The 12,002-nt window shown below is 49.3% G+C and overlaps 1 protein-coding gene across 1 annotated transcript; it reads right to left on the bottom strand.

Annotated features, from left to right (window-relative positions):
• Positions 1–10,810: 10,810 nt before the first annotated feature.
• On the bottom strand, positions 10,811–11,644 carry PRR18 (proline rich 18). The gene has a single exon (XM_086461791.1). It carries the CDS (start codon positions 11,642–11,644, stop codon positions 10,811–10,813), a length of 834 nt encoding a protein of 277 aa, XP_086317917.1.
• Positions 11,645–12,002: the final 358 nt, after the last annotated feature.

Here is a 12,002-nt window from a genome sequence, read left to right as displayed (position 1 = left end):
CCCCACAGCAAACCTTCCCCCTTTATAATGACCACGACATTACAGAATGGGCTGCACTTGTAGCTAACTCAGGTCAGCTGCCCTGGCTGGCTTGAAACTGCCAACAGCCTGCCTGGGTTGTGGCTGGGCTGTGGTTCTGTCCCAGCCACACCAGGACACAGGTGCATTGACATTTTATATACACTGGCTGCAGAGGAGGAAAAAAAAAAAAAAAACACCATAAAGTAACAAAGAAGTACCCAAGAAGAATGTTTCTCAAATCTACACACAGATGTTTCACTAAAAATCACTGTAATGATTTAGCCATTTACAGGAGCCTGGGTTCCCTCATAAGCAGAAGCATTTCACTGTCATCTCTCCGATGGTGAAAAATGTCCTATGAAATGGCAAACTGAGTAACAGGCTAGAGTAGTCATTGCACTCACTTCCTCGGCCCGAAGGAGTTCAAACGCACATCCACCCACCTTTGAGGAAAGCAAGGTAGCAACCAGGCTGTTGACTACACTGAGGATATTTTACTTTTCTTCTGAGCCTACCAGATGAGGAAAAGAGGATGCACATGAGGCTATACCTCTCCCCCAAGGGCATGAACCAGGTAGAGAAGAATTCTGCTCTTCATTTGCTTCCAAAACTATGTGCTTTCTGCTTCAGTTACAACAATCTGACAAGAAACAGTAATCCACAAATCTTCCCTGTTCCAAAGCCAGTCTCCTACCTCCATACAAACATGCAGTTTCCCACAGACATGAAAACCTAAGAGCTGTTTTTTAAACTGGAGCTCCACAAGACAGATTGGATAGAGTTTCACAGGAAAAAAAAAAAAAAAAAAAAAAAAGTATTTACTACTCACAGACAGGCAATAAAAATACCCTTTAGGCAACTGTTCAAACTGTGAAAAGAGACAGAGTCACACGATCTTTATTTGTTCCCTTCCCACACACAGTCTCCTCGGCAGATGAAACAGAAGAAAGCCCTGATTAGCATGCTCAGGAGGCAAAAGCTCAGGTTTGCCAACCTTTTACTGGGCAACATGGTCAACATCAACCAGAACACGTCAACGTGCAACTCAACAGGCTGCATCATTAAGCAGGTTCTGGCATTTTCCAGTTGCCGGTGCAGGGAGCTGTTGTAAAACCCATCACAGCAAGCCATAGCAAACTCCAAGAAACACAACTGGGCTGCGTGAGGAAGAGCAAATCCTAAACTGTAAGTGATGCTGAGATCACTTAGGAAAAGCCTATATGAGGACATAAATAAGGGAGGATGTATGAATTACTTCACACTTAACTTTTGTGTACTTGACCCCACTACCATGGTGTGCGTGCGTGTGTGTGTGTGTGTGACTTCCTAGGGCACTCTTTACAAAGAGGAAAAAGCGAGTGCCAGCCTTTCTCCCACCTTCTCAAAGCAATGGCACCGTGTGTGTTGCCTTGCCTGCCCCACCAGCTGCCAGCACAGGTGGGACTGTCTGGGTGCAGCACGGAGCTGAGTGAAGGAAGCGGCTCTGTGGAGTCAGTTTGTCACCTGCTACCTGAGTCAACCACGGGAGGAGCTGGGACAGACTGTTTACTCTGGGGTTTCACAGGGGTTTGCCAGCACTCTCAACTCAGTCTCTGCTTCTGCCAGCTCTAACAGTGACAGTCTCCAGCTATCACTCCTCCTGGATGAGCCTTTCCATCCCTTCAGCCTGGCTCTGACTTGAATCATTTTCCCAGGCATCCGAGGACAGATCACTTTCCCCAGATCTGTTGCCTCCAGCTCTCGTCCTTGTGTTCTAACCCCAACCAGAGGCATGAGAGGCTGGCAGAGAGCACTGGCGGTGTAGGAAAAAGCTGTTCCTGCAGTCACTTCCCCCTCCCTGCCCCAGAGTCAGCTGTGGCTGCCAGCAAAGTTCAGTTCCATGCTTCAAGCCCCCATTTTAAACATTTGAGGCTGAAAAAGCCTTCAGGAGAAAAAAAAAAAAAAAAAAAACCACCAACCATCAACTTTCAAATAAATAAGGCCTTTGAGAGTGTGTGCAGAGTAACAGTTTCCTTTTTAATCCATCATTTGATCAAATACAGATAACTCTTCCCCCCCCCAAAAAAAAGCTGTTATTGGACACAGAAATGCAACATGTTAAATGTCAAATTCTTGCTGCAAAGCACAGAGAAGTTACAGTAGTAACAGTAAGTTACAGTAGTAATAGCACCCTGAAATGGGTGCAGTTTTTTATCCTTCTCAAATTTTACTCTTGAGAGTAATCGAACTATTTCTTTTTCCACTGAAATATCAAAGATACATATTTTTACCTGATCCACACACCTGGAACAGAATTTCATCCCATCTAGAGGTGGTTTAATGGTTAAAAAAATAGCACCAGTATCCAGGAGACATCATGCAGTCTTAAATACACAAAATACTTTACCCACTTCTACTTTAATCTGGATTAGAGCATAGCCAGTCAATGCTGCAGTACAAATATTTGGCAATAGCCACAGACAACCACCATGCCAGAAATTATTTAGGCAGAAGAAAAGAGAGCGCTGTTCATCTCATGTAAATTTAATGTCAGCATATATTACCTGTGACTGCACTTCACAACTCAGCGTGGCTTCATGTGGAAGATAAAATGCTCTGATTTACAGCATTATAAATGTTTGCTAAACACCTTAATTGCCCTCCCTTCTTTCAAACTGGCACTTTATTATTAGCTTATAGAGTGTGCTATGTAAGGCAGATCATTTTTTCCTAATTCCTTATTGATACCTTAAAAATCTCTATTTTACTAATATTCCCTTGAATAAGAGGAGTGTCTGCTTTACCTCGGCATTCAGTGATGAACAGCCGCATTCAACTCCTTGTTACTATGGCAATATTACGTAGGAGGTACAGAAACAGACTGAAGCTTTTATCTTCTCCCTTTGTACTTAGAATATACTCTCTTCCTCCCCTTTATTTTTGAACAAAACAGCCACAAAGGGGGATGGTGAATCATTCAGAGAATCAAAACAAAGGTTATTTTATTAACTTGGTTGTTACATTAACTGAGGATAAATTGCAGGGCTATGAATGAGATATAAACACCAAAGACCTTAAGATAACGATCTCACAGAGTATTTTCTTACTTTTAATAAAAAAAAAAAACAAACCAAAAAACACAAAAACACACACACCCAAAGCATTAGTGACCCACTCTGCTTGCTTCTTAAGCAAAACTGAATGCCCCTTTGCTCTTTAGCAATACCCAGGCAACAGTGGGAGCAAGGATCCCTCACACAACTTGCTGTTTCACCTGGAAACAACTAAAACAGTGTAGGCACATTTGTGAGTGTCAAGTGTGATGAAATCCCGCTTTTTATGCGACCCTTTCCAAGCAGCAATGGAAATAGACTGCTGCATGGCTACTAACAACACCTCCTTTGTATTCCTTTGCTTATAACTAGCAATGGTATAAGCCACCCCCCAACCCCCCCAAAAGAGTAAACTCTCTGGGTGGTCAATGCCGTATAAATAAAGTGTCCAGTCCTGGCGGGTGCAACCAAGATTTATAGCAAAACATCTCATTTGCATCTATTGACTTGGCCACTTGCAGAAGCTCTCCTGGCTGTACCAGCCAAAGCAAACCAGGTGAGCGAAGGTCTCCAGCCCAGGCCAGCCAGGCTCACTGGATGTGAGGGCTTAGGGAGCAGACATGTTAAGCAGCTCAGCCAGCTGAGCCAAGCAGGGAGCTTGGCCACAGCTGGGGATCAGCCAGTGGGGGCACAGCTGTCTGCAACATGGTTTGCTGTGCTGCTCCTCCTTACAATCCGTACCCACCCACCAGAGGTTAGCAATACACTTATTGACTGCAAATTTCTTTTCAGGTTCATCATTCTGAAGTTAGGAAAGAGAAAAGAAAAAATAGGATTTTTTTCCTCCCCAAAAAATCAACTCTTCAAACTCAAGAAAGGTATATTTTAGGATTTCTACTTTGATATACTACGTCTTCAGTTGCTCCTTCAGACAAGAGCACCAGTTGGCCAATGACATTTTGTAGTCCATGGTTCTACCCTCACTTCAGTGCTGCCCTAGACAACTCATTTTCGTTCTCCTTTGCCCCAAGTAGTCTGTAGTTTTGACAGATACACATTCTGTCCCTGTGGTTTTCAGTATTTTTTTAAATAGCTTGCCAGTGGAGGTAGAGAATCCTGAATAGCAGATTTAAGCCTATGGGCCACTGGCTTACTCTTTCGGAAATTTCATTAAACCCTTAGAAGTAACCTGCAAATTCCAAGTAATCCACAAACTGCAGGATTTTTAACTTCTACTGGTATACAAACTAGAGTTTACTTTGCCATATTGCTATAAATAAATGCAGAAAATAAACCTTGGAAACTGATTAATCTTAACTTTGCAGCAAGGTGTTTCCCATGGGCAGCAGAGAAAAGCAATAGAGACACATGTATTTTGTAAGAACGCCAGAAAAAGAAAACAAAAAAAGACACCCTCCAACAGCAAACTGCCAGTATGACCCAAACAAGATTAGCAATAGGGATGTGAATGCCACACCTTGCACTATAAGCTTTCCCAAACATGCCAGGAACCAAAAACCAGTTCAAAAGGCATTGTAAGTGCTAACATGTATTCAATATTTGCTATCTCACAGTAATTCCTACCACCACTGCAGTATTGCCAGTTTTAAATTAAAGGTGTCACAGTGATCACTAACAGTATCTGGGTCAGACTATTTCCCATTTTGACATTTTTTACAGAAACTTACTGTAAGATCAGTAGGAAAAATTAAGAAGCCACGAGACTGAAAGCAGCGGATTAATATTTTCCTACTATTTGTAATTTAAAGGAATCACTTGCTAATGACATCTTGTGCATCCTCCAGATATATCTGCCAAGCCAAATCATTTCTACCCTAAGATGACCTACATAAAGTCTACACAGAAAATTTCCCTCCAAGTTAAAAGCAGCTAAGTGACTATCTGTGAACTGAAAAAAAAAAATCATTCTCCATGAAACAAACGGTTGAACACAGTGACCGGTACAAAATATCTTCATAACGAGTACTTAACACCAGGGCATCATAGTGTTCCTTTTCAATGATGTTTGTACAGAGTGTTTGTGCCTGTCCCGGGAAGAAGTTTCGGTCACTGCAAACTGACGTGGAGAAGGCATGTCAACGTGTGGGACAGCCTGCTTGGTTCGAGTCATGAAATCCACTCTCCAGATCTGTTCAGCACTTCACGCGGTGGTAAAAAAAAACAATCTTAATGACACACATTCCCACACAACAGTCCCCCCCCAAATATTTACTCAACTGTTTCCTCTTTTTCATTTGCTTTGAAATTTTGTACAGCTGAGGCGAAGGGGAGAAAGGGGAGATGGGTTTAGCTCACTGACTGTAAGAGAAGTTATAGTAGTGGTTGCTACAGGAAAATAAAAGGCAGGAGGAGGACTGTATTGTATGAGCATCTATTAAAATGGCTGGATCTCTGTTAAAGCCTTCAGATACTAGGCAGTAAGTAAATAAAAATGTTTTCAAAGAACATAACCATTATTACCATATGGATTGTGTTTTAACAAAAACCAAAACAAAACCAAACCAAACCCGAACAGGTAAAGCCACAGCTTCTGGCCGAGCACGTTGACCTGCTTCCCTCAGTGGACCTGGCAGCCCCGCAGCTGGCGGCCCAGCTCTGGGCCCTGACAAGTAGCGGTGAAGGCGGCCAAGGCTGCACAAGGCCAGGGCAGAAGAGCCCTCACCCCCTCACGGGGCGAGGGCTGCCCAACCCCACCTCGGGCACACTTTGGGGGTTTCATGGCCCCACACCGCTACGGTGTGGACCCTGCACTTGTCCCGCACCCTCGCCCACCGGCCCCCATCCTGGCCTGTCCACCATGGCTTTTACCCGCACTCAGAAACGGAATGATGACAGGAAAGATGAGGAAACGATTACATTCCCCCAGTCAGAGTGCTGAAAGCCGAACATCAGTTGATCCTCACGCAACAGTCTGTTTAACCACAACATAAAACTAATTTGGGGAGCGGAAATCATTCCTAAATGTTTCATTACACGTTGTGCTTCCACCCAAGATGTGAGGCCTCACAGTGAGAATGACCTAAGGTCATTATCTCAAAATAACCTTAGTGCAAAACACACACCAGATGTTTTTGATACCTTCACTTATATAAGAACAAAACAATCAAGAAAACTTTAAGCCATTCCAGGGCTCTCAAGCCTTCATCATACCTTGCAAAGAAGAGAAAGAATTTGACTTAAAACAATGTCCTTCCAAAGAAACTTCAACAGCTCCTTCAGTAAAACTAAAAAGGGCTAAAAGACCTTATTTCACCATCTATGCACTCATCTTACTGTAACCACTGGGAACCAGCCGGAAGAAGCTCCTCACCCACAGTACATCTACCTGCTGGCTTGCTCCTGAAGCTGGGTGGAGATCCAGACCAGAGCCCACCATCTGAGCAGCCCTGAGGCACTCATTCAGGTAGTGTCACAATGTCTACCCCATGTTCTCAGAAGCAGCAAGAGCATCTATGAATAACCCACTACCAGCACTATTTTGAGAGATCATTGTTTCAGGTTTCCCTCACTAGGAAAGGTAAAGAAACCCTCATGTCTTTCTCAGAGCCCAGGTACTGAGGTGCAGTAACCTTGGTGCTACCTGAGCTGAGCAGAAAGGGGAGGTAATCGCCATCACTGCAGGCTCACCTTGTCACACAGGTGCCAGCTGGGAGCTCGCACATTGCTGCAACTGCTCATTACAAAACGATGGTTTCTCTTTCAGGAAGTATCAAAGCCAAACCTTCTCAAAAGCTCTTCCTCTCTTTACAAAACCACCACTTAGGAGATGCTTTCCTTAAGAGAGAAAACAGAATGTGCCTTTAAGTACCTCACAAAAACAACCCACAAAACCCAAAGAAACACCTCCCAACTGGAAGGAGAGTTGCTGCTCAAGAAAGCCACTACCCCACTACTTCTCCAAGGAGAGCAGCCCCCAGATGCCATGCTCCCCTCCAGCTGGGCTCCATCAAGCAAGGCTGAGGGGGGCAGGTGGGGGTGTTTGACAACAGCTCATAGGGACCACTTGGCTGGGCTTTACAAGCGTTCTGGTGAGGAAGAGCACAAAAGAACATAAAAGCTGGGCAACAACATGCTTTCCCCCTCAACCTTGAGAAGCAAGATGGTACTAATTGTGCCAGTGGGGTGGGAAAGTTGAGATTCGGGCTAGAACCTGAGAGCAAACTCAGCGATGCACAGGGCTGCGGCTGTTCAGTTAAAGAAACACGGGCTTCAGCCAAGTCTGGCTTCTCTAGGTCTGGTCAGAAACAGCACTAAGGCTGACACCATTTATAAGCTACCTTTAAAAAAAAAAAAAAAAAAAAAAAAAAAAAAGAGAGACACAGAACACATTGGGTGGGTTTGTTTTTTTTTTCCCCACTGTAAATCATACTGATGTGTTTGGAGGAAGAAGGGAAGCTATGCACTCTGAAGCAAGTATTGATTATTTTAAGCATCCATGGCACCAGCTGCTCATAACTCTCTTTCAGCAGCTAAAAGGGTTGTGAGTGGGAAGCTCAGGCTGAGGCACTTTGAAGACAACCAATATACCGTGAGAAGGAAATGCAGTGACTTCCAGGCTGCCTGTTGGTTCTTATGGCAAAAGCAGATCCATGCCATCGGAAAAGTATTCCTGAACATGTCGGATCTGTCCACCAGTACAGAAGAATGGTTCTTCACTTCAATTCTTCCACCAGGGAATGCTGGCAGCTCCACAGGATGAGAACAGGAGAACTGGCGGCAGCCCTACCCACCCCAGGGAAGCTCCTCTCGCCTTCACTGAGCCCAGGCGCAGCGGAGGGACAGGAGAGATGCTGTTTCACAGCACCCTGCTTGCATTTTCCCGTCATGCCAATAGCACCCTGTCCTGAGCTGACAGCTCAGGCGGAGGAAGGCTCAGGCTGACCAGCGATCAGTGGGACGGGGGTGCTCTGGTGGGAAGTTTCGGTTCTCCACACTTCAGAGGGCTGTCTCTCTTTCAGCAAGAAAACGTACCACGATTAGCTTGTGATATGATGCCTGTTGGCATATAATTGAATAATGGATCTTAGATAGCAGTAGCAATGCTGCACAAAGACAAATGCAATGACTTATTTGAGAGTTTTCACCCCTTTCTGAATCTCCACAGGCATTTTTGTCTTTTGAAGCCTGCCACAGGGCTCAAACATCTATTACAGCACATACTAATAAAGTAAATCAGCAGTTTTACTATGTTTAATTTACCTACAATTTTTGAATACTAGAATCCTTCAGTTTTTTTTTTAATTGAAAAAATACTGAGAGGTAAGCTACATGTAAAATTAACAGAAGTTACTGTTAGTATGTAGGAAGTAACTTGTCTATTATATTACATATATAATTATACATAATAATATAACATATGTAATATATTATTATAACATCTATTCTAATATCACTTGCAAGACACATGGGCATTTCAGATGAAAGTACTCAGAAAACTAGGGGCATCATTTGTCATTAAAAAAAGAGCAGAAAGGTAGCAAATACTGAAAACAATAAATCTCGGTGCTAACGTTTAGTGAAGGAGGTACTGTTCCAAGCAGACATCAGCTATATGACTTCAGAGAGCCCAGTGGCTCTTGACATGCAGCCCAAATCCAGGACTGCATAACCTCATCTCAGGATGAGCCCATCTCAGGCCCACTTCCAATTACCATGTACAATGACTTACCTAACACAAAAGACCTTATCTGCATGATCTCTGGGTAGCCTCATTCAAATTAATTCTTAAAAAAAAAAAAAAACCAACACAAAAAACCCCCCAAAACAAAAAGCCAAACAAACCAGGCATTTCCTGGTTCTCAAATTCTTCTTTCTAGTGGGCTTGGAGCAGGTTCCTCCTTTGTCAGACTTGGCAGTCCCCTTCCATCCCCCATCAGGCTGTATTTGCTGCTGTTGTGCATCCAAATTTATTGAATTTCCTGCCGCACTTCAGACCCTGAACAAAGCAGCTTTCAGCCTCACAATTAAGCTTTATCATACTTCAGCCCTTAATGAGTGGATCACTTTTCATTGCAATTGGAGATACTGATTATTGTCACCATGAAAGCATGGAGCAGTTTGAAGGAACAACATTTGTAAGAGTGCAGGATGATATGAAGATGCATGTGTTTCAGAGCTAGCACTACAAATCGCTCTCTACATTTGCTTAAATGAAATGGAATTACTCTCCATACATGCCCCGTGCTTTTCCCTCTGGCTTTTGAGCATAGCTATTTCATACCTGTGTTATATTGGTTCATTATTTTTTCAGTGACTGTATCAATGCATTTAATATTTTCTCAAACCACCTCCCCTGTCACTTCTGAAATTTCAGGTGGGAAAAAAATGGAAAAAGGTGTTTGAATAAACCTGGAGCAAAAGGGAATATTGTACAAAACGTAGCACATCACTACGTTATGCAACTAATCTATAGAAAGGTTTATCTCCTGTGATTTAATGGAACAGCCAACACAGGCTTCATTTGGTGTGAACAGCTGAGATCTACATGAAATGTACCGTTTGCAATTTGTGGCACTAAACTGTGGTTTACTCTGCTAAGAAAATTCTACTTCACATGTTCCTACGGGCTCAAGCACTCATTTGCGAAATGTTTACCACGCCATAGTAAATATCTAGGTCTTACTTTTGTTCTGAGCAGCTGGATAACCACAGCACCAGAGCGGCAAGAAGCAGCCGAGACAACTGTTACCCCTGTTAAGATTCACCTTTTCCTTTCCAGCAGCAATTTTTGCACACTTCGCTTCTCCCAGCACCCGGAGCTCTGACCAGCACCAGGCACAGCCGCGGCCCGGAGCAGGGGGAGGCCGGGCAGGCTGCAGCGGGTCCCGAGGACGCTGACAAAGGATGCTGTCGCCGCGCTCCCTCCTTCCCCCCCCCCCCCCCCCTCCACCTCGAACACTGACAGCAGCAGCTGGGAAGGCCGCGGGTGCCCGGGTCGCTGCCTGGCGGGGACCCTCCTCCCCCGCTCACCGGCGCAGCCCCTGCCCGCACCGCGGTCGCCCCCATCCCCTTACGGCCCGGGGCTCTCCCCGGGAGGGCTGCTCCCCGCCACCGCCGCGATCTCCCCCGCCCCTGGCAAGGACGGAGGGGCCGCCGCACCGCGCCGTTCTTCTCGCTGAACCGCCGGGGCTGCGCTGGCTCGGAGGCGGCCGGGCGCTCTGCCGGGGGCCGGGCGGGATGTGGCTGTCCCGACCGCCGCCCTACGCGGGCACGTAGGGCAGCTGCCCTCCGTGCGCTACCGGCCCGCCACCGTCACCCCTACAGGGGCAGCGGCCCCGCAGCCGGGTTAGAACAGCCCAACGCGAAGCTACTCAGGCGCTGAGGCTGCTGCAACACAAAAGGCGAGTAATTTATTCAAATAAATAAAAATTAACTTTTATATACAAATATACAAAATCATTACGCACATCTCGTAAAGTTGTCTGAAGTCTTAAAAAAAACCAACCAACCAAAAAAAAAAAAACAACGCGGGGGGAGGCAGGACGCCCGCAGCCGGCTCCGCTCGCTGCTGGGTCCCGGGCGCTGCGGGCGGAGGCCGGCGCCGCTCCTTTGTCCGTCGCCCCAGCCGGGGACCGGCTCCGGGCCGCGGAGCCCCGTCGCCCAGCCCTTACCGTCACCCGCCGGGTCTCCCCCGCCGCGGACGACGCCACAAAGGACACAACAGCGACGGACGGCGGAAGGCGGCACCGCCTCCTCCCCGCGCCCCGCTCCCCGGCGCCCCGCTCCCCCGGCGGGGCTCAGAGGGTGCCCAGGTGCGGCAGCGTCTCCAGCCTGTCGGGCCGGTCGCGGCCGGCCGCGCTCTCCACGCCGCGCAGCCACTCGGTGCATTTCCGCACCAGCCCCTCGTCCACCGCGGCCCCCGCCGCCGCCGCCTCCTCCTCCTCGTACTCCTCATCGTCGTAGCGGTGCCTGTCGTTGAGCAGCGAAATCTTCAGCAGGGCGCGCAAGTCGCCGCCGCCCGCCCTGCCGCCGCGCCGCGTCGGGGCCGGCCCCGCTCTGCCGCCGGGGGAGGGGGCGGGCTGCCCCCGCTGCCGCTCCAGGCTGCGGCGCTGCAGCACCCGGATGGCCTCCGGCGGGAGGCTCAGCGAGAAGCGCAGTGCCGCCTCCCCCGGCGCCCCGCCGAGGCTCTCGCAGGAGCGGCTGCCCGCCCCCGGCGCCCCCGGGCGCCCCCGCGGCTGCGGCGGGGCGGGTTGGGGCCGCGCCCCCCGCTCGGCCGGCGGCCTCCGGGGCGGCTGCCGCTGCAGGGAGGAGCAGGGCCAGGAGCTGGAGAGGGGGCCGGCCCGCTCCGGGGGCGCCCCCCGCGCCTTCCGCGCCGTCTTCTCTTCCGCGGGCCGAGGCGCTGCCTTCTTGGGGGCCCCCGCCGCCGCCGCCGGCTTCTTGGGCTGCGCCCGGGCTGCGACGGGGGAGCCAGCGGGGGCCGGTAGGATGGGCGGCAGGGAGGCGGTGCGGCCGGGAGCTCCCTCCGGCTCCTCGCTGCGGGCCCAGGGGGCCGCGGAGCGCGCTCCGGGCAAGGCGGCGCATCGCCCCCCGGGCGGGCAGGGCCCCGCGGCGCGCCGGGGCTGCAGCCCCATGGCGGGAGGCGGACCAGGAGCCCCGAGCCGGCAGCAGCGGCGGCAGCAGTTAACAGCGCGGGGTGTGGGCTCCGTCTGCGCCGGCAGCCGCTGCTTTTCCCCCTCGATAACCCGCCCTCCTGCCCGCCCTTCGCCCGCCCCGGGAACACCCTTCCCCGGCGCGGGGTGGGCGGGCGGGCGGGGACGGGGGTCCGGCCGGCGCTGTTCGGCCTTGGCGGACGAGCCGCCCCGCCCGGGCCCGCCGCCCCTCCCCGAAGCAGGCCCGAAGGAAAGGCACGGCGGGGCTCACGGCCCCGAGGGCAGGTAGGCTCCGATTGCCTCCCCAGAGTGCTCAAGCGTCCACGTGGGAAAGGCCAGG

This window comes from Leptosomus discolor, chromosome 2 (assembly GCF_034619465.1).
Source record: "Leptosomus discolor isolate bLepDis1 chromosome 2, bLepDis1.hap2, whole genome shotgun sequence".
Lineage (NCBI taxonomy): Eukaryota > Metazoa > Chordata > Aves > Leptosomiformes > Leptosomidae > Leptosomus > Leptosomus discolor.
Note: the sequence above shows the minus strand (reverse complement) of the source record. Positions and strands in the feature narration are given on the sequence as shown.